Source organism: Mirounga leonina, unplaced genomic scaffold (genome assembly GCF_011800145.1).
Source record: "Mirounga leonina isolate KUSES-001 unplaced genomic scaffold, KU_Mleo_1.0 Mir_447, whole genome shotgun sequence".
In the NCBI taxonomy this organism is placed as follows: domain Eukaryota; kingdom Metazoa; phylum Chordata; class Mammalia; order Carnivora; family Phocidae; genus Mirounga; species Mirounga leonina.
In genome coordinates, this window is record NW_023270757.1 from 13,671,370 (window position 1) to 13,694,907 (window position 23,538).

A 23,538-nucleotide genomic window follows, 5' to 3' on the forward strand; every position below is an offset into this window, starting at 1 on the left:
TATAAGCGGGCGCAATCAGCTATAACAGGCTGCCAAAAGGCTAAATAGGACGAGGAGAGGAGACTGACCATTTGACTGACAAAGTAGAGCCAAATTTGGCATTGATGACCTCATGAGAGTAGTTTTGGTGGAACAAAAGGAGGAAAAATATGATCCGAGTGAATTTAAGAAAGAGTGAGTGGAAAGGAAGCAGAGGCAAATATAAATAACTGTTTCAAAAAGTTTTGCAGCGAAAGGAAGCAGAGAGATGACAAGGTAATGGTTAGGAAATGGGGAAGTCAAGAAAGGTTGTATATTTTATTTTAACTTTTGGATGAGTCATTGTATGGCAGGTTTTTGAGGTGATGGTCATAATCCAGAAGAGGGGAGGGGATGATAATGGAGGAAAGAGAATGTAACAACTGGACCTATGCCCTAGACGATGAATGAATAGAATTTTGTGCACAAGCAGAGTGATGGCTCTTTCCTAGGATAAGGGATATTTATAAATTGTAAAACCATACAGAAATTTGTAATAGGCTCATACGGCACATGCTATCTTAAAATCTACTGATTAATTGGCTTTATTACAATATTACTTCACAAATAAACTTAGACCAATACCATGGACTTATATTATATTTCAGAGCCTGCCTCTTCCATAATTTATTTTATCAACCCCCTCTTCTTGGACATTTAGGTTGTTTCCAATTTTTTGCTGTTAGAAACGATGACAAACCTCTTAACCTCCAGTACCCTGACTGCGTGCTGATCGCAGGTCATCCTGAGCCGGTTCTCAATGTGCGGTGTCCCTGCCCAGGCACAATTCCGCCTCTGAGACTGGAGCTCCAGCACATGGATGGCAAGAATCCCTTGGTCCCTTACTAATCTTGCCACTTCCACCCCCTCAGCTTCCACCAGCCAGAGGGATGTGCCCATCATGCAGCAGGTAGGACACCGGAGAGTTGAAACAGACAGCTTCTGCCTCCTCTGGAACTTACAAGTGCTAAAAATTTGGAAAGTGCCATGAGGCCATAGCCTCTAGCCCCAGAAGTTTTGGAAATATTTTTAGGCCTAGTTATGTTAACTATTTTCCTTTAAGAAACTGAGTTTTAGAGATGGAAAAAGTGAAGGCAGAGAAAACCAAATAGCTTGCTCTAAATTTCTCAGCAAAACAACAAGACAAGCTGGAAATTCCTCTCTGGCCCGTCTGACTCCAAGCTTCCCACCCTCCTCCCTTTCCACTGCACGTGTCTCACAACCTCCCACCCCCCGCCCCCATTACTAGCCCTTCTCAAGCTTCCCCAGGCAAAACAGCAAAGCAAGCCCCCTCCTAGGAACCAAGTCCACTCTGAGCCAAAGTCTCAGGGCTCCTTCAAGTCAAGGCCAGAGCCCTTCCAGCTTTATCTCCCATCTTTCCTTCATAAGCTCTTCCTAGCCCCCCAATATACCCTGGAATTTCCTGTCTCCTTTCCTTTCCTCATGTCCTTCTTGGTTCCATGTGCTTGGATCCTACACACTCCTTAAGGCCTGACTCATTTGTTACCTCCTGCAGGAAGCTTTGTCCAGTGTCATGGCCTTGCCCACCTCAGAACTCCTAGAGCACTATATCTCTTCTTGCCTTCTGAGCCTTAACACTAGGATCTTGTTTGGAGGTCATTTTTCATATATCTTATCTCTTCTCCCACCAGACTAGAAACTCCTAGAAGGAAGGGATCATATCCCAATCACCTAAGTAACTCTTATACACGTGGCCAAATACCTGACAGAAAGTAAGCCCTTGTCATAGGTTTTCAAGATGGATGAATGGGTGAATGGGTAAATGAATTCCCTACCTATTTCTGGCTTGATAACTTTTTTGATGAATGTCTTTTGTTTTACTTAAACTGGTACGGTTATATAGAGCTATCCCTAAGTGCCTGGAAATTCTTCATTCAATGTCCCTCTTCGTTTCTGTTGCTGTTAGCAACCCTGTTCCTCCAGCCCACCTCCATCCTATCCCCTTAACGCTCTGACTCTAGGTTTCCCATAATTATCTCACTCAAACATTCCTAGCTGAGAAGTCAGGTAATAGGTACTTAAAATATAGTCTTTGCCAGGGGGATCTGAATTTTAATAGGACACTCCAAAGGCGGAAAGTATATAGGTTTCTAGTAATGAAATTTTAGACACCATGATGGAAGTGGGGAGAAAGCCTCTCTAATTGCCTGCTTCCTGGCTGGTAAGAGTGGCCCTGTGGCCAGGCTCCCTGTGAGGGAGTAAGAATTAGCATGAGGAGTCCACATCACTGCCTTCCACCCCTACCCCACCCCAGGAAATGAGAGCAGAACATCTCAGAGCTAATGTCTCTGCAGATAGACACCCTTGGCCATGCCACAGACCTCAGCTGGCGTCACCTTAGAGCTACAGAGGTCGAAGCCCCCAAAAGCAGCACCCTCGTGAGTTAAAGAACACTAGTATGGCCCAGCCCCTGTTCTAACTAGATATCTAGAAGCCAAGAGCAGAGTTAGGGACCCTTTCCAGAGACCTACCAGATGGCACAGGCAGACACCCATCTGCCCTTCTGGGCCCTGTCCCCAGAAGTAGGACCTCAAATAAGTAGGACCTAGTTGAGTTTCCTGAGCTTGAGAGGGGGCAGGAAAAACAAGCTGGGAGACGTGAGTTGCTGCTACCCTTAGCAATTGAACCCCACCTTACCTCCAGGGAAGAAGTACCCCTTGCCTGAGCCAGCCTGGTCTTCCCTAGCCTCCCACTCTGGCAGTCAGGAATCTTCTGAGCACCTGCTCTGCACTGATCTTTGGGTTCAGTAAGGCTATAAAAGGGCTTCTTCACTTCAAGAAGGGCATTAAGTGTTAATGAACAAAATGCATGGGGCTGGGTTCTAAACCTGATTCCATCATTACTAGCTATGTGACCTTGAACAAAATGCCCAACTTCTATCAGCCTTCACTTGCTATAAAATTATACTAAAATGGTACCTAGTTCATTGACTGCAGATCAAATATATAAGGCCCCCAGTATAGTGCCTGGATTCATAGTAGGAGTTCAAGTAATGTTAGCAGTTGTTAAGGAGATTACAGTCTGGCTCTCGGGACATGAAAAATGATACTTAGGCAACAGACACAGGGGAGAGAAGTAACATTCCTAACACCCATATACCACAACTACCACCCCACTTTTGGATCTATACCCCTCCCATTGTCCCTGAGAGCTGACACCAGCCACTGATGCCTGCTGCTCTTCTGTCCTAGAATTCAAGACCCTCCAAAGCAAGTCCTGATCTTGCCTTCAGTCTTCATCTCTCAACTTTCTTCCAACAATACACACCCTGGCCACGCCTAACCACTCCCCCACAGTTATCTATCCTGTCCCCGAGTTCTTGGCTGTCAACGCTGCCAATCAGCTCCAACATCCTCCACATCAATCAAGCCCTAAATCCTAAAGACACCTCCTAAAGACACTTCCTGGAGGAAGTCTCTCCAACTTCCTAACTAGAATACAATTTGCCTTCCTTTTAGCTTCTATGGCATATTTAAAGTTAATGAACCCAGAAGCCTTCCTATTTTGTCAAGTCTCCTTCTGAAGAATAAGCACATCAAAGGCCTAACAAATTTTCTACCAAGTTTAGAATACTCTGAGTATAATAATACACGGACAAGGGACACAGGACACAATTAAGCCTCCCCTGCTTAGTCATCAGACCCTGGGCCACATGCTTTATTCCCAACAGCAGATGCAAGCCTTCAGTGACTAGTTCCAAACTACCTAGGGCTTTTCTTGTCCCTTCCCAGTCCTTGGGGAAGTAGAGACCTTTCTATCTAAACCTTGGATCAGTTTTTGCTGGCAGCCCAGATACATCCTGGCTATCCTCACACCCACAGGATGCTCCTCTCACTTTCCTGTTTTACTTTTCTGGCTGTAAAACTGCTCCCAATATCTGCTTCATATGCTGTTCTTCATGTTTCTCAGATTTTTTAAACATATTCTTCTGTCTTTGATACTTAGTTGACCCCAGAGCCAGACATCCTTGGGCACCTCTCTTCATCCAGGCTATGTTAACCCCTGCAAAGCTCTCTGCCTTGGGCTTTTGTCAAAGGAAGTACAAGCACCTTATCTCTACAGCTCCAATGCATTATTATTATTGAGGCATCATTATTGAGGGCCTTGTCCCTACATCATTAAATGTCTTCTATAATGTCTCCTGTAAGAGACCCACATGAGATATCTCTTTAGAATTTACTGCTAAGAGGGGCGCCTGGTTGGCTCAGTCAGTTAAGCATCTGCCTTCGGCTCAGGTCATGATCCCAGGGTCCTGGGATCAAGCCCCACATCGGGCTCCCTACTCGGTGGGAGGCCTGCTTCTCCCTCTCCCACTCCCCCTGCTGTGTTCCCTCTCTTGCTGTGTCTCTCTCTGTCAAATAAATAAATAAAATCTTAAAAAATAATAATAATAATTTACTGCTAAGAAAAGCTCTTCCGTCTTCCCTGAGGAACTTTCCATAATTCTCTTTGATCATAAAGATTATGTAACAGTTCATGCCCCAGTTTTGGTTTTTAGCTACCAAGAGCTTGGCAGCAGATTTGAGGCCCTGCTAAAGGAACTTGGCTTTCTGTACAATTCCAGGGCTCCTTTCCTCTAGGGTTACCCCTTGATGTCTAGAATGGTTCAGCCTGTTCTGCTTGTGTTCTTTGATTATTTTTACTTGGAGCTTCCTTGGGTGCAGGCTCCATCTGTTCTCTCCATCACTGGCAGGCCTTTAGCCATCCCAGTAGAATGGTGCCCCACACAAAGTTTTCCCATCCTCTCTAACTCCTTGCTCCTGGACCTTTTTTGTTCTTACGTTCTGCTCTCCTGGAAGGCAGTGTCAAAGTTCAGGGAGTTCTAGTATTTCAGATAGAAATAAAAAGAGAGAATTGAAAAGTTACTTTTCCTCCTTTTAAAAGAAAAATCAGTTTTATTTTTATCAAATGTATACCTGACCATAGTTTAGAGGCAATAGGTCTGTCTTGTTTAAAAATAAGTAAAAATAAAACCAGCAATTCTCCACCTCACTATTCTTTCCCCAAAGGCAATTATTTTTACCTCTTTTAATGGATTCTTTTGGTATTCCTTTAGATAATCTGCTTATAGATTATTTATACCATTTATATTACAGTATTTCTTCAGTTTTTATTTCTAGGTATTGACTTGCCACTGAGGAAGATGAGGATATAAATCTCACTGGCCACCACCATTGCCACCAGCTCTCAGCAACCAACAATTTCTTGCCCCCCACTATTCCAAGTCCTATTGTGATTTTTAATTAGATCAATTTCAGTTATGTTATTATGAATATATAACTACGTAGCTGAGACACATAGTATACAATTACTTTTCCTTTCCAGCACAACTTTTTGTTTTTCCTGAATTTAATATTTGTATTGTTTTACATTTGCTTGCTTTTTATGCTCTTGACACTAACTCAACCCAAATCTGCCCTTCAGTTGTGTATCTCCCCTCAATAGCTTCAAGCACATTGAGGATTCTATTGTTTTCATCTTCTTAAAGAAACCTCTCCCAGAGGCTTTCGACCTGCTCAAATTTAGACTGTCTTATCTCAAGATCTATGTAGCAGCAGTAGAAAGCCATAATAGCAAAGGGAAGAAACTGTTATCTGAACCTGGTAAGAGCCATAGTGGAGGGGTCACCCAATGGACATCATGGTGCTATTGTATTTTAAAGATTTTATTTATTTATTTGTCAGAGAGAGAGCACAAACGGGGGTGGGGGGGTGAAAGGCAGAGGGAGAAGCAGGCTCCCCACTGAGCAAGGAGCCTGATGTGGGACTTGATCCCAAGACCCTGGGATCATGACCTGAACCAAAGCAGATGCTTGACCGACTGAGCCACCTAGGCGTCCCAGGAATTGTGGTCTTAGGTAGAGGACAGCCTCTGACCAACTGAGGCCCAGCAGAGAGGAAGCATGGGAAATAAATATTACCACCTCAGTTTCTTCCTGTTGATCTCCTGCCAGCATCTCTAGTGGTTAAATTCACTTATAAATCCCCCAGGATGGGAGCCCAAGTAATTCAGTACAGTAATGTAGATCAGTCTCCTGGGGCACCAAGAATAGATGGAGAACAGAACTGAAGAAGCAAACTAAGAATAACTAGCAAGCCATGTCTTTCTGTTTTGGTTTACTCTGTTATTTTGGTAGACCCCATTCTCCAGTAACTTTATGAGAAAGGGCACATGAGAGATAAATTACTTAGGTGTTTATAAATCTTGAAAATATCCTTCTGTCGCAAGCTAAATGGATAGTTTGGCTGGATATAGAATTCAAAGTTGGAAATGATTTTGCCTCTTTACTCTCTTGTCCTCTAGATTTCATTGTTGTTGCCAAGAAGTTTCCTGCCAGTCTAAGAGTTGATTCTTTATATAAAATCTGGAAGCTTTGGGGTACCTGGGTGGCTCAGTCAGTTAAGTATCTGCCTCCAGTTCAGGTCATGATCCCAGGGTCCTGGGATCAAGCCCCATGTTGGGCTCCCTGCTCATCAGGGAGTCTGCTTCTCTCTCTCCCTTTCCCCTCCCTGCCACTTCTGTGCCTGTGCTCTCTCTCTCAAATAAATAAATAAAATCTTAAAAAAGAAATCTGGAAGCTTACATGAGCTCTTAGTTTTTCTACCTATAATTCTGAAATTCCAAAATGATGACTTTTGTATAGCTCTTTTTTTCATTACTAAATGCTGAACTCAGTTGATCCTTACTCTTTAAAACTTCCGTCTCTAAGTTTGGGGGAATCCCCCAAATTATTTCCATAGTGATTTCTTCACTGTTTTCTCTTTCTGGAACCCCAATTATTTGTATCTTAACCTCCAGGACTTTATCTTTTTGTTTGCCTTTCTTTTTATCTTTTGTATTGCTTTGGTTTTTAGAGATTTACTTAACTCTATACCAATTTTCAAGTATTTGTAGGTTCTCTGAATGTTTCTTTTTGTAGTGTCTTGGTCTTGTTTTCCTGAGGCTATTAATGGTAGGTGGGTTTAAAGGTTTTTTTTGTTTGTTTTTAAGTTTCTCTAAGTAGAATCAATTTTCTCAAACTGAGTTTTCTTGTTTTGTCTATGACTTTCATATTATATGCTCTAGTGATTCTTCACACACATTCACAAGTGAGATAGAAGCTCAGTGCACCTGGGAAGGGATTGGCAACTCTGGACTTTTCTGTTGGGTAAATGTCTTGGCCATTTTGTCAGAGAATTTTCCATTGTCAGAATCTTAAGATCTTTTCTCTTGGGCTAGATTCTACTCTCCTGTCTATAGACTGTAAGCTTAGTTGCCAGCACATTGGGAACTAAGTAAGGGAAGAAAGCAGAGTCTCAGTCAGTCTGTGATCCTTCATTTAATCTTCTTGTTTCCAACATGGTTCTGCTCTCCATTGTGCCTGTTGTTCTCTAGCCCACAGTTCTCCATCTTATACTTTGCAGAAATCACACTTCCAGTCTTCTCTTGGGGCAGAAAAAAGGCAGTCCTCCTGATACAAAGGATTGGAAAAGGTCTCCTTAAATAATCTTTGAACAATTTTCCTATTTCTGTTTTTCAGCCCTACCCTCATGCCGGTTTTTAGATGTATACGGAATCACTAATTCCTGAGCCTTGCAGGGACAGGAGGGTACTGTATGTTTAAGTGGCATTATTCCATGGCTTTCTGCCACTACCAGCTTAGGACTCAATTTCCTCAAGTCTACCAAATCTTTTTCCATCTTATGGCTTGCTAGCTTTCATTTTTAAAAATACTGTCTTCTCATTTCTATGTCTTTGTATTTTTATATTATTAAAAATCATTTTACTATAACTTTACTAAGTTTAAGAATAGGGAAGAGAGTAAATGCATGTGCTCATTTCTCCCATCTTCATCTGGGAATCAAGCAACTGCTTCCCCAATCCAGCCCTCTACACCCCACCCTGGCCCTCAACTTTATTGAAGTATAACTGACAATTAAAATTGTAAGATATTTAACATGTCCATCATGGTGATTTGATATACATATATATTGTGAGTGAATTCTTACCATCTACTTAATTAACACATCTATCACCTCACATATTTATCTTTTTATTTTTTATTGTTTTGGTGAGGACAATTAAGTTCTATTCTCCTAACAAATTTCAATGATTTAACACATTGTTATCTATGGTCACCACGTTTTATATTAGATCCCTAAACCTCATTCATCTTATAGCTAAAGTTTGTACCTTTTTACCAACTTTCCCTGTTTCCCTCATCCCCAAGCTACCACTTTCCTATTCTCTGTTTCTATGAGTTTGACTCTTTTTAAAAATCTATTCCACATATAAGTGATACCATGCAGTATTTGTCTTTCTCTACATGGTTTATTTCACTTAGGGTAATGCCTTCCAGTTTCACCTATGTTGTTGCAAATGGCAGACTTTCTTTCTCATGGCTGAATAATATTCCACTGTATGTACATAGCACAACTTCTTTATACATTCAACTACTGATGAAAATTTAGGTTGTTTCCATATCTTGGCTGGTAATTGCTTCTTGTTGATACGGCCAAATAAACACAGTGTAAAGAGTTTAAATAAACTTGTCTTACTTGTGCACTTTTTGTACATGGGGCAGAATGAGAGGAGTATCACATAGTGGTATTTGTTTCATAGGATTTATTACAAGTTCATCAAGAGAGCACAAATAGCATTACTCTAGAGTTCTATAGCATATGTTTGAATATTGTTTTCCAGTTCTCAAAGCATTTCCATGTATTTATCCTTTTTGGTCCCTGAAACAATTCTAAGAAGTAGACAAGGCAGGTGTTACTATTCCCATTTTACAAATGAGGAAACTGTAACTCACAGAGATTGAGTTACTTATCCAGGAAAGTCCAGCTTAGTGGTAGAGACAAGACTCAAACCCAGGCCTTAAAATGCCAGAGCTAATGCTTTTCTTTAGGTCTGTATTTTCTCCAAGTGGTAATATTTCTGCTTTTATAACCAGAATGATGTGTGACCCAATAGGATTGCATCCATTTCCCACATAGTGCCCAGGTTGGCCCATAATGGTCTACATCGGTACCATCTGTGGAGGATTAAAGAATCATAAGGTTTTTGGACCCTAACTCCAAGAGATTCTGATTTATAAGGTCTGGAGTGTGGCCCAAGAATCTGGGTTTTTTAAATAGCTCCCTAGATGACACTGGCGTGTAGCCTGATTGAAAACTACTGCCCTAAAGCACCTGGAAGTGGTCTAGAGTGGTCCCCCAGTCTTGAAGGTGGGGATAATCAAATGCCAGTTCTCAGAATGTAACAATTTAGCTGTCTAGACAGCAGCCATCCCAGCCTGCCACAGTCTAAGCTAATAGTTTCCTCCCTTCTGCTCCTCCCTGTGGCCCTTGGCAGAGCTCACTTCTGTCCTCATTACCTGGGCTGCCCACTCACATCATGGAGACTCCCTTGCCAGTTCCCTCGGCTGCTCCATTTTAGCTTGTGGGACTTCAGGGACTCAACTTCCTGAAAAAATTAAATTGAAAAACTTCCTCCCTGATAACTTAGGACCTTGTGTGGAACTTAGCTCTCCTACGAGCCAGAGGGAAAGAATAATAAGCAGTTGTACTCGTTATCTGATTGGCAGCCCCAGAAATGTTATCCCTGGCTCTCAGGTGGCCTTCTATCCAGAAAATACAAGCTACAAATACCTTTAGGTGAAAAAGGGAGCATCTTGGCATCATAAGCAGGTATATGTATATGAATGCACAGTAGTACACAGTGGAGGAGGCCTCTTTTCTAGAACCTGAAGGTCCCTGAGCTAAAGGAAGGTCAAAGAATGGACAGGGAGAAAGAGAACTATATAGCAAGAGCCTCAGCCTTTTATTTACCACTGAGAGTAAAAAAAGATTGAGCCATTTGGCAGGCCAATGGGAGAGACCAGCACATATATTTCAGCATGAGAGACAAGAGCCCTTCTGGCAAAGAATTGCCCTAAGGAAGGAGTTGATACATGAATTTGTAAACAGTAACTCAGCCAGCGGAGGATGGAGATGACTTTGAGTACCGTGTGAGGTCGTCACCAGCTCGGACAGGTATGACCCAGAGTATCTACAACTCCACAAGAGTTTCTTAAGGAGTTTCTTCTACATAAGTCATTTTGCTCATAACACAAAACCTCAAACTCTTAGCCAAGCAAATGGCCTGGAGTGGAAACCTAATCCAAGAGTTAGGCTAAAAGGAGAATGTGAGGAAGACTGGTACAAGAGTTCTCAAATAGGGAAGGAGAAATTAAGCCAGTCTGATTCTTCAAGAAACTTATTTAATCAAGGCAACAGATATTTTTTGAGCACCAACTATGTGTAGATGTTTTATTGTTTGTTTGTTTGTTTTTTAAAGATTTTAAGTAATCTCTACACCCAATGTGTGGCTCAAACTTACAACCCCAAGATCAAGAGTCTCATGCTCCACTGACTCAGGCAGCCAGGCACCCTGACATTTTATATTTAAATTTTATTTAACAAATGCTTCTACTGAATGTATTCTGTGCCAGACACTAATATTTTATAAATATAAATTTACTTAATTCTCATAACAACCCTGTAAGTTAGCTGCTATTATCATCCCCATTTTGAAGGTTAAAAAAAAAAAACAACAAAAAAAACCCTTGGTGCAGGCCTTGGTGCAGGCCTAACTAACTTGCCCCGGGCTATACATTTATTGTGTTAGAGCCAGTCTTTTAAGTTCTGTGAATATGTCAATAAACAAGAGACCAAAATTCATGTCCTCATCAAATTTATTTCTACTGATGATTTTGGCCTGGACATTTGGAGAATCAGTGGTACTGGGAAGAGAAACTAAAAAAAATCAAATGGTGAAGGCCAGCAGCAAAAGCTATGTGGCAGCAGAGGCCTTAGAAGGAAGTGTGAGGGAGGTGGTTGCAGATGATAGAAAAAAATTAAAGATCAGTGAACTCACAGTGAGGGCCCAACAGAATAAAGAGGTCCCAAGGACATTCCTGTTCCCAGCCATGTTCATGTCCATGAGGCCCAGATTCTTCTGAGAGCCCCGTGGGGCCCAGCTCCAGGGCTGCATTTTGGATCCTCTTAACCCTGCAATAAAACCACCACAACTGAAGTAACCTGAGGGGATTTTTGTTCTTCACATTTGTAAGAGCTCCCAACATTCAGCCCCGTGGAGCCCTAACCCCTCACGAAAGCAAGGACTGTAAGAAACACGACCAAAAAAGGCAGGGTACCCAAGTCAGTCTCCTTGACAGGTTAAGCAAATGAAGTTGCACTCTGAGACGAGCACCCACACAGGAGACACCAGGACAGGGTGACAACTCTCCCTGCTTCAGGGAAGTGTGGGGCTAGCAGAGTGAGGTCACTGGGTGTCCAGCTCAGCTTAGAATGGTGGTAGCCGTCCTAGCTCTACAATCCCCAACCTCAGGCAGCAGCAGGGCCCCAGTATAACCTCACTGCATCTCAGACGTTACAACAGTGGCATCACCCGCACTGGTTTCTGGGCATAATGTGGGGGTAGCTTCAGCCTTATCAACAGGACACAGAAGAAGGGCCCTCTCCCTCAGCCTGGAGAGCAGTGACAGCTGAGAATGCTGACATTCTTGAAGTCATATTGGAGAACAAAGGAAAATGGCAGTTACCATGTGGAAGCCAAGAGGCTTTATTTATGAGCACGTCAAGATGCTCCTTGGGGACTCTCAGAAATAATTGGGAAGCACTTGATAGGAGACTGCAATATTGCAATAGCATCTTATACTTAAGACGAAAGTATGCTGTTTTTTAGATTTTCACTGAGAACCCATTTAAAAATTCAGGCTGATGAGACCAAAGGGAACAAGAATAATTCTTTTCTTTGATTTTCTGTCACCTCACCTTGGTCAGTGCTGTGCTGCACAGGGAAGGTGATGTTTACTAAGGCTGTGCCAAATCCCCTTGGTCCTCATTCTCACCTCTGCTGTGTCTCAGGAAGCCACCTTCCAGAGCACTGAGTCAACGCTCACACTGGTAGGGAACATTCAGCAGGAAGCTTCAGCAATCCTGATGCAAGTTGGAAGTTTCTTGGCAAGGGCTGGCTCATTGGAATGCAGTCCATTAGGCAGGAAAGGCGGCAGTAGTTGTAGAATCGTAAGCTCTTCAGAGCTGGAAAGGTCCATAGGGATGGCCTGTCTCATTCCCTCACATCACAGATGGGGAAATTGAGAGCAGTGTTCTGTGACTCTCTGCAGGAATTTCATGCGACCATGCCCTTCCCTCATATCAAGCTGTACCAACTCCTCCTGCTCCCCCCAAGATGAGTGCCAATGCTCCCAAACACCTAAGCAAATTGGTTTTCTCATCTCCCCTCTTTCTTCCACTTGAGTAAGATAATACTTGGGAAAGCTTATTGTTGACCAGAAACACTAACCTAAGTTAGGTGGGCTACGTAGTTTTGTAGTTTTGCACATGAAGCAAGGACTCCCGAGGTTGTAAGAATGAAGATGAAGGTGCAGACAATGAGGATGGTGATGGTGGTGATGATAAAGAATAGTAACACTAATAACAGTTAGCAGCTCCCACTTTTAAAGCTGGGCAATATGTCGATTACTTGATATATATTCTCTCACTGAATGCTTAACATCACTGTCAAGAAATAGGTATTATTATGCCCAGTATTATGTACTGATGGAGAAACTGAGGTTCAAATGTCAAGAGACAAACACCAGGTCACAAAGTTATTGGTGGTAGAGGGGAGCTTTGTACCTAAATCTGCATGACTGTAAAGCCCATCCCTCCTCACCTCTTGTTAGATGCTGTTCAATATCCACTTTTTCATCTCAGAAAGGGAGGGAGGTCAAGTGTCTAAGGAGCTGGGCCACACTGGGCTGGGAGAGTGTTTCTAACTTAGTCCTTAGTTCTTTGTAACGGTTCCCACTGGCCAAGTCCCTTTGCCTCCCCCCAACCCCCGCCACCTCCTTGATGGTCCCAGACATTTTGTTTGTCTGGGGGAAAAAAGCCTGGCAACTCAAAAGTCTTCTTAAATTATAAAAATTTTAGTCTCTTATTCAATGGAGGGAGAAAATCTAGAGGCAGAGAGAGGCCTAGAGAATCAGTCTTGAGGAAAATCAAGTCAACCACATTTCCCATCCTATTCATTTTCTAACCCATTGAAATGGGATTCTAATTGCATAAAACAACTAATTTTGTTCATTAAGGTTCAATTAAATTAATCTGAAATTCAGGATAATGGCACTGTTGAACAGCCATATTAAAGATGAAACATAATCTCTCTTGACTCCATTTCCTTTGACAAAATAAAGTTCAGCTACTAATGAGCTCGTGCTACAAGGTCTCTTTTATAAACGGCAACAAAGGGTGCAAATTTGTGAGCAGCAATTTTTATTATCATCAACAACCATTTCTTTTGTTATCAAAATATGCAGAAATTATTGTGGGGCCTTTTTTCTCATTCTGGCTTTGATGGGAGGAGGCATTAAATAAATAGCTTCATAATCATATCACACTGGAGTCACACAGTGAGAGCCTGCAGGGGGTGGTCTCAAAGCCTTGATTCAGGGCATTCTGTGGACTAAGCAGACATTTCAATTTTTGGCTTTTAAAGGCCTCACACAATTCCTCCCCTAAAGTCCAAGTCTCTGTTTCAGGGCAAACAAGAAGCATTTCTCCCTTCCTAGGTAGCCTAGCCCATGCCTGTTTCTGACCTAAGGAAGAACCTGCGCTCTAGAGTCAGGGAAGCAATGGGCAGCCTGTCTAGGTAGTCTGAGTCAGCCTCTGAGAATGAGCCTTCCCACCCTCTGGTGATACCTGGCCCTTTCCATTGGCATCCACCAGAATGGCTCCATGCCACCATTTCCCTCCTCAGGGCCCTGCTGTGTTCACAGTTAGCCTCAGTTGGCAGAATGTACACCCCTGGTCAGCAGTTCTGAGACTTTTAAGCCTGGTAATATTAACTTACTATCTGAACCTAAGACAAATGCCATCAGTCCCCAGCCCAGTGATAGCATAATTCTGTGTGGCATTCAACCAAGCAAGTGGCTGGCATTCAACCAAGCTTAGTGAGGGTCTGTTATGTGCAGGGGATCTCAAGGAATATGGAGATGAACAGGGCCCTATATAGCAGGGGGTGAATAGTGGGTGTAAAATAAGAAGTCCACATCTTTATCCAAAATCCATAGGACTAGATTTATTTTGTGTGAGTTCAGAGGTTTTAGTATTTCAGAAAGGCAATTTCATACCTAATATCCCATATTATCTAACACCCAACATGACTATCCTATGGTGGTATGTTTGAATATTCATATTAAGTGAGATAAAGAATATAAACAGCCTCCTATCAGTTCAGGTCAGGTCAAGTTTCCTACTAAATGACTTAGGAGTTATAAAAAATCTTCTAGGAGCAAAAGAATAGTCACCCAGGAGAGGAAAGGGCCCTGGGAGGGAAAGGGGTGACTAGATCATCCATAATATTCCTACAAGGGGCCAAGTTGCAGTGAACTGAGAGAACTGACCTCTATGGAGGGCCTGGGGGCTGACTGTAGGGTATGAAAGTCCCATCAGTGAACGTGGGGCCAGGGATTCATCTTCCTCCAAAGAGCTGCTGCAAAGGGCTGTGCTCTAGTGTTCCCAATGGCTGTTGGAGCTGAGGGTCACACTCCCCCACAGTCTCCTGGGCCCCACCTTCAAGGGCAGCTCTGTGGCCAGGATGTGCCTTCCCCCTTTGTGGTCTGTCTTCCACTAAGAAGACCCACCATGACCACCACCATACTCACAAACCTGGCCAAACCAACCTGGCAAGTCTTCATTTGGCCAAGTGTGTGTCCTCTTCTCAAATGGGTGAGTATATTAAATAATATGTCCAGAAGAACCCTTCATATTCAAAATATAGTCTCATGAAAATATTATTCTTAGGCCTCTCAGTTTCAGAAATGTTCTTTAAAACCCCATAATATATGAAGACAGAATGAATACCACTGAATTAAAACTAAGTGATTCTGGAATTAGGGAGTAGTGATGGCTGCACAACCTTGTGAATATACTAAAAACCACTGGATTGTACATTTTAAAAGGGTGAATTTTATGCTATCTGCACTATTTAAAAAAAAAAGCTAAATAGTCAAAAGAAAAAGTTGATTCAGTGAAATGACTTTCAGCTTCACTCCACTCTCATGACCATACCCTGAACCTTATCAACACTCAACTGATATAAATTATAAACGAATCCCTCTTCTTCTGCCCACAGCTTCTGATCTTGAAAACCTCTCCTCCTCTCCTCCTCTGCCCTGCAATTTAGCAGTTCTCTTAGTTTCCCATTGATAAACTGCAACATACTTAGTGGCTTACAACAACACAATGTATTTTTTTTAACTTTCTGGAGGCCAGAAGTCTGACATCAGTTTCACTGGGCTAAAACCAAGGTATCAACAAGGCTGGTTCCTTACAGAGGCTTTAGGGGAGAATCTATTTCCCCTTTTCCATCTTCTAGTAGCCACCCACATTCCTTGGCTTCTTGGCTCCTGCCTCTGTCTTCAAAGCAGATCACTTCACCCACTTCTTCCTTCAACATGTCTGCTTTTCAGTCTCTGAACCTCTTGCCTCCCCCTTGTATGGACCCTTCTAATTATATTGGGCACATCCAGTTAATTCAGGATAATCTCCCCATCTCAAAATATTTAATTTAAAAGCAACTATGAAGTCTCTTTTACCATGTAAGGTAACATATTCACAGGTTTTGGGGATTAGACTGTGGACATCTTTGGCAGGGGGGAGGGTATTAATCAGTGTTTTATAGCCATCCACTTCCTACATCCCTTTATTTTCTCCCAGTCAATTCCCTCTTGACATCAACTACCTTTCTTTTTCAACCCAGACTGATGGGGAAGAAGAAACTATTCTCTAGCATCTTTAATTCCTTCACGCCCTTTTCCATACACCAAACCCACTAGAAAGCTCCTTCCCGAAACAATTCTATAATCTGCCTTTTCTGCTCTTATCAAGAATTCAGTCTCCGTGGATGCAATCTCCTTTTCTGTGTGTAAGACCAACCATTCCACCTCTGCTCTCAATCTCTTTTCCTTCTTTCAGGATTCCTCCATCAATTGTTCTCTTTAGATCTTCAATTTCTAGACCCCTGCTGTTAGTAATAAATTATTTTCTCTCATCTTTTTTTTTTTTAAAGATTTTATTTATTTGACAGAGAGAGACACAGCAAGAGAGGGAACACAAGCAGGGGGAGTGGGAGAGGGAGAAGCAGGCTTCCCGCAGAGCAGGGAGCCCGATGTGGGGCTCAATCCCAGGACCCTGGGATCATGACCCGAGCCGAAGGCAGACACTTAATGACTGAGCCACCCAGGCGCCCCTATTTTCTCTCATCTTAAAGAAAAAGTGAGGACTCTTCATTCTGGATAAGGGGGAGAAGACTTAGTTCTCCCTACTCCTCCTGGCTAAGTATAACTAAAAGTCATGGACATAATAGAACAACCGTAAGAAGACTATGAAATGTTGGAAGAAGCAAGAAGACTACCTAGGGGCTTCAGGATCTAAGAACTACATAGGAATGTGTTCTCTGAGTTTTCTTCTTATGTCCCATATATCCTGGACTTGGAAATGGAGGAGTCTGAAAGCTGGAACCACCAACAGGCACAGGGGAAAAAACCAAACCAAAACAAAAACACTTAAAACTTGCTCCCTATAGTCAAAGGACCCAGAAAGGAGCAGCATAGCAGGACAAAATCCTTTCTGACAATATTGTACCCCAATCAAATATAATGAATGGTCCCTGCCTGCATAATCTCAGGAGAGACCAAATGGAGAGTTTGGATTTCTGTCCCTCACATGGTGGCCTCAGTGTTGTGCTGGTGGAGACCGAGTGAGGAGTCTGGACTTCCACCTCTGTCCTCTAATTACCGAAGCCTGGAGGTTCTGGGTGGCATTTCTGTCCCTGTTAGCATGCTACCAGTGGGGACCGAGTGGGCTTTCCAATAGCAGGAGGCAGTGTTCCTTACTTTTTCAACCAGAGAATGGAAGGGTAACCTTAGAGAGCAGAGATCTAGAGAAAGGAATTCTATAAATATGCACAAGAATTTACTGACCGACTCACACATGAAACTGATTTACATTAACTCACCAAAAAGTCTGAGAACTGAACTAAAGTGTGGAGTACCCTAGTTTGCAGAGTGGCCTCTCAGTAGCACACAAACAAAGCAGATCAGAAGAGCTCTGAAAACTAAATTGTCGTTGGAACCACAGCCCACAAAAGTAGGCCAGGACCTAAGCACTAAACCAAAACAGGGTGACTGCTGGCAAAAAGAAAAGATTTAAATATAATCCAAAGTCTTCTAACATAATATTCAAAATGTCCAGGTTATAATTGAATCATTTGTTGTGACAAGAACCAGGAGAATCACTTGAATGAGAAAAGACAATCAACACACAGTAATACCAAGATGAATCAGATGTTGGAATTATCTGACACAGATTTAAAGTAGCCATCAGTAAAAAACAATAAATAAAAAATAAAAAAGTAGCCATCAGAAAAATGCTTCCATGAATAATCATGAACTCTTTTGAAACAAATGAAAAAATAGAAAATTTCAGTGAAGTAGAAAATATAAAAGAGAACCAAATGGGAATTATAGAGCTGAAAAATACAATAACCAAAATAAAAAATTCATTCAATGAGCTCAATAATAGTTTGGAGATGACAGAGGGTAGAATCAGTAAATTTGAGGACAGATCATTAGAACTTACCCAAACTGAACAGAGAGAAAATAGACTTATCATCAGTGGGGGTGATGGGTGGCTCAGTCGGTTAAGCATCTGCCTTTGGCTCAGGTCACGATTCCAGGATCCTGGGATCGAGCCCGGTGGTGGGCTCTGTGCAGAGTCTGCTTCTCCCTCTCCCTCTGCCCCTCCCCCTGCTCGTGTTCTCGCTCTCTTTTGCTCTCTCTCTCAAACAAATAAAATCTTTAAAAAATTTTTCATTTCTTAAAAAAAAAAAAAGATCAGGGACCCATGTAAGAACAACAACAAAAGACCCAACATTTCTGTCACTGAAGTCCCAGATGGAGAGAAGAGTGTGGAATTTAAAAAAATATTCCAAGAAATAATGACTAAAAATTTCCCAAATTTGGTGAAAGGTCAAGAAGTTAAACAAATCCCAAATGAAGTAAACCCAAAGAAATCAAAGCCAAGACACATTATTGTCAAGCTTCTGAAAACTAATGACAAAGAAGAAAATCTTGAGAGAGAAAAGGGAGGGGGAGAGATTGAGGGAGGAAGGGAAATGGAAGAAAGAGGTGATGCCTGTCCAACAGGGAACACCAATTTGAATGTTAACGTCATCTGAAATCACTTGAAATGCTCTTACCAAGGTCACTATTGGCCTCCTAATAAACAATTACATGATCTTACTTGGGACTCTGCTGCATTTTCTGTCAACCACACCTCCTTTTTGGGAACACTGTCTTCCCTTGCTGTCTGGGACATCAGAGCATCCTGGTTTTCCCTTTCAGTGCTCATTCCCAGGCTCCTCTTTTTCTACCCATCTGTTTAGCTCTCCCAGGGCTCTGACCTCTCTCTTCGCATTTGTTGTCCTCTTCACACAAGACATGCTCCCTCTCACAGTTTTGTCCACTGTTCACCTAGATTTAAGTCGGGTTTACTGAGGTGATATTTACATCTAGTAAAATCCACCTATTTCAGCGTTCAGTTCTATGATTTTTGACAAACATACAGTCCTGCTACCACCACCATAATCAAGAAAAAGAATATTTCCTCCACCACCACCCAAAATTCCTTCATACCCCACTTTGTTGTCCATCCCTCCCCCACCTCCAGTCCTTGGCAAGCACCGATCTTTCTTCTGTCTCTACAGTTTTGCCTTTGCCAGAAGGTAGATTCCATGCATTTTTAAACATCTACCAATAAAAATGATGCCTTCCTCATTTATACCTCTAGTGCTGTCTTCTGGGCTTCAAAGTTGTCTATCCAATGTCTTTCGTTTGGGTCATGTTTAGGATCCTTTTTTGTTCATGCATCAAGAGGGTTAAGTGATTTACAAGTTACTTAGAGCCTTGGTTTCCCTCCATGAAAGCAGGTAATGTTACTTTGTTGATTTCTTGGGGGAGGTTAAACAAGGTAAATAAATGCCAGTAAGGAGCCTACCAGGCTTGGTATTCACAATAGGTACTCAAGACATCGTTAATATCATCTGCTCTTAATGAAGTTCAATTTCTTCAAGGGTCCTGCACCTACTGAGGATGGAGTGTGAGATTTCTGAGTTGTTAGTCCACTTGCTGGAGAGGTCAGGCCTCCTCAGAGGCCAGGAATCCTTCTCCCCACCAGTCAGTGCTATATGTCTCTAACAACATACTGGGCGAAAGCATGAGTAACATTTGCAATGACTGCAAATCTGAATTCTCAGAAAGAGATTGTAGTGCAATTGAGTTTTGCAACCAACCAATTACAATTCATGTAATGAAAATGCCTCTAGTTAGCTTCAAGTTTATGAGGCTGATTAATATCTGAAATAAAGTTTCATTTCAGATCCCTTTTACTTAAAGGCAAAAAAAAGAAAGTGCACAATGTTATTTTGCAGCATATACTACTCCATTATGATTACTCACAAGACCTCCCAGTCATTAACAGTACCATACACATTTCAACCTTGTTTCACATTGGATGGGTACAGGGAGAAGTGACAGACCCATTCACTCCTACATCTTTTTGTATTCTGAGTCTACATGTTTTCATACACTATTAGCCAGTAGCAATTTATAATGTATTCCAAGAAGCCATGTGATATTTTAGTGGATGCTTCTTCTCAATTTCTCTCTAGATGAACTAAACAAAAGTACCTTAATAAAAGTAAACTGACAAGAATCACACTGTTCTCATTTCAAACACACATAAAGGAACTAAAATGTTGTGAAATATGCCAGGCAGTTTTTATTAATCCTCTAACCTCCAGAGAAAGGGCTTGCCATTGGATTTACATTAGAATTGTCACAGCTAGCAATTTTTTTAATACCAGAAGCTAGGCTTCAACTGATTTCATGCTACACATACACACTAAAAATGCAGTTAGTGTAACGCAAAGAAATTAAAATTACAATTGAAGTGTCATACAGTAAGTGAAAAAGCTTTAACAATCTGTCTGGTCATGGAGCTAATAATGACTTTACGCAGAATGCAGTGAAACAAAGCTGTCTTTCTCAAGAGCCATAGTGCATCTGTGGCCAGCAGTATTTTGCTGAGGCCATATACAGCTGTACTTGGTTATAGGAGTATTAGTTAAGTGAGCCTATAAAAAAAACAGCTGTATTTGAGATCACATAGGACTCTGCACATTTCCTCCCTGTGGCAGCCAATCAGAAATCTTGCTGACAGGCAAACTTGTATAGAACGAATGATCCTATTTAGATTAATTCTTCTTAATGCCTTACACAGGCCTACTTTCCCTGGCATATCGTGGAGAAGGCAGGTCAGCTCCATTCAAAACCTGGAGATAGAAAAAACAAGCTTGATTACTTGATAAAATATATGACGATACTGGTAGGGAATGTGGAGTGCTCAATCCCTGTAAGACTGGTGGGCTCTTCCCCAGCTCAGAGTTCAGGCATGAGGCACTCTGGAAAAAGAGCCCTCAGCCAGCAGGCGGTCTGGAGAACTGAGCTTTAACTGTGGTTCTGTTATTGCAGTTTCAGTTCTGTACTCTCTACCCAGTAACATGATACATCCTCACTCTTCGCCATGAAACTTTGAAATGCCCTTGAATCCTTGGCTCTGGGCTTTGGCCCACAGGATGTTAACCAACACCACAGAGCGGACTGCAATGTGCTTACTTGGCTGGGCTCACAAGCTCTTCGGCCTCTGCCATTGACATGAGAAGAACATACCTCAGCTAGCACACTGGGTCCAGTGGGATGATGGGAGACATGTGGAGCAGACATGTGAGCTAGCCCAAGGCAAGGTCAGCACAGCTGCCGAGCCAAGCCCAGCTCAGGACAGCCAACCTGCAGGCCCATAAGCAAAACAAGTGCTTCCCATGGCTGGCCACTGAGATTTTGCAGTTGTCTGTAATGTAGCGTGATTGTGACCATAGTTAACTGAAGCAGTCACTAAGGACTCTGTGACCCTGGGCAATCTCTTCCCTGCCTGTCCTCATCTATAAAGTGAGGGGAGGGACTGGAGGGTCCATACAGCCTTTTCTAAAGGTAACCGGGGACCAAGAAACCTGGGATGAAAAAAGCTCCAGACTCTAGGTGCTCAGAGTTCTTCAAGGCCTAGAAGGAGCTGAGGGAAACACTTCAGTTGGCCCTGTGGGCAGGCAGAGGAGCCTTTATGCCCAGGGACATGTCTGAAAGGTCTGGCAATGTGTCCAGTTATGTAAAAAGTCTGTGAACGAAGAAGGGCCTGACAAACTTTTTAGACAGCTCCTAAAGAAAACTTGTTTTTCTGTTGATTTAAACATAAACAAAAAAGCAAGTCAGAAGCAGAATTGGAGAAAAAGGAAATCTTTATTTTTAAACACTAGTACATTTTCAGGCTGTTTTAAAAAGGAAAAATCATATTAGTTGAAAACTATGCATCAAAGCATATTTATTTAAACTCTAATTTTACAAACACATAATGAAAGAAATATATTTTATAAATATCTACTCAGAATATTATGAAAAAAAAGTGTTTAAAAATAACAGCCCCAGATCTCCCTCTTTAAATATATAAAATTCCCATACAATTCATAAGAATTCTTTCTCAAGAGCCAAAAATTTCACAAAGGCCAACAACTCAGTTCTCATCAGACACAATCAAAAGTAATAGGGATATAAAAAAATGTAAAAGTTCTGTACAAGGGAAATTACAGATAGCACACGGGTAAATCTCATTACCATACAGGCCATTTGTGTTTTAAAAATGTTTTATAAAAACTGCCATTTAAAACAAATAAGTGAGAGTCCTTCCCTGACTGTGGAAATTATATAAATTATCACCCTCTTACCTGGGTATCGAGGTTCCCACTTGCTGGGGTTAGGGAGAGAAGTCTCCATGTGTTTCCTAAGGGCCTAATTAGGCCACAGGTGAGGACCCACCGCCTCTGTCAGTGAGTCTTTTTGGTGGGAGATTCACTATTATTTCCTTTCACTTAGATTCTTTGGGATCACTGAAGACAATTGCTCACAAGTGAAAGCAAGACTAGGGGAGGACTTCAGATTGTTGTGACCAATTAATAACACTTGTAATCTGTGGTCCAGGTGACCAAACTCTGAAAAGCCTAATTTTCCACTGTCAGAGACATACCCCGTCACCTACCCCAGTGAAACACATCGCACGGCCCCAAGGTTGTCCCTTCATCTTTCCTTTTCTGGCCCACGTTGCTCTGTTGCCTGTAGCAGCATATGGAGGTTATTGTCTCTTCTGACATTTTTTCTGAAAAGAGCTCTTCAAAAAAGTGCGGTACACAGGATCATCCACATATTCATTCTTAAACCTGGAGCTCAGCACTCTTTGTCTCTTTTTCTCCCCTTGGATTATGTCTGCTCCATAAAATGTGTCTTCAAATCGCATATCAGAGGCTGTGGACTAGAAAGAGCCAGTGTCATGCTGCGGAAAGCACAGCATTTGACCATAACAAGAATGGACAAAGATCTGATCTAGCCAGCTCGGGGTGGCGTGCAGAGGCCCGGCCACTAGCCCAGGATTTGGGGCCTCCCACCTGCTCCATCCAGGCTCCTGCTTCCATGTAGCCCCAACCTTCTTCAGAATCTCCCACCCCCAGCAGAAGCAGGATGAAAGTCTTCTCATTTAAATCTCCCTCACTCGCCATCTCCCCTCTGGCTCTTTCCCAACCAGGTTTTTGACAAATCTATCAACAGTCATCTCTAATTCACCCCACTCCTATTTACCTCTGGGCCTTCCCTGAAACTGTCCTTGCTTCAGTCCAGTTCCTATGACACTTTTTCATCCTAAATGGTATTGCTGGAATTGCTCTCATCTCTGACACTTTATAAGCCCTTCCTCCTGCCTCTCTTCTTCCTCTGGTTGCTCACTGTTGATGTCTCAGGGGTTCTCCTTTCTTAACTATCTGTTCAACTCTGATGCTCCTGATGTTTTGCATTTCTCTTCTGCACATATGCTCCCTGAGACCTCACACCCACACTCCTGGCTTCAATTCCTGCTTCTTCTCCAAGGATGCTCACATCTCTCACTCCAGTTCAGACCTCCTTCTGTGCACAGGCCTGCATGTCCAACTGCTCAGCAGGCATCTCAGAGTACTGATCCCAGGGGCACTTCAAACCAACCTGCCCTAAATTGAACTCACAGTCTTCCCTCCCCATTACTATCCTTCCTATATTCCATACATGGCATAGTTATCCTATCCATGTAGCTACACTGTTTAGAAACCTAACAGTCACTATAAACATCCCCCATCCCCACCACGTCCAGGTCCCTCCATCCTTCCTTCTTTGTCCCTGCTGGTCCCATGGTACAGGCCTCACATTTCCTCCCCGAAACCACTGCAGCAAATGCCGCACCCCCAGGCTATTCTCTGCAGTAC

General features: G+C 42.4%; 1 protein-coding gene across 7 annotated transcripts in view; it reads right to left on the bottom strand.

The window, feature by feature from the left end:
• Positions 1–22,354: 22,354 nt before the first annotated feature.
• The window catches only part of KDM4C (lysine demethylase 4C), a 457,231-nt gene continuing 456,047 nt past the window's right edge, over positions 22,355–23,538 (bottom strand). For all 7 annotated transcript variants that reach the window (XM_034987990.1, XM_034987992.1, XM_034987991.1 and 4 more), the window contains one exon: positions 22,355–22,562. In XM_034987990.1, the coding sequence (XP_034843881.1) occupies positions 22,386–22,562 (177 nt within the window). In that variant the 3' untranslated portion in view covers positions 22,355–22,385. The remainder of the gene's footprint in view (positions 22,563–23,538) is intronic.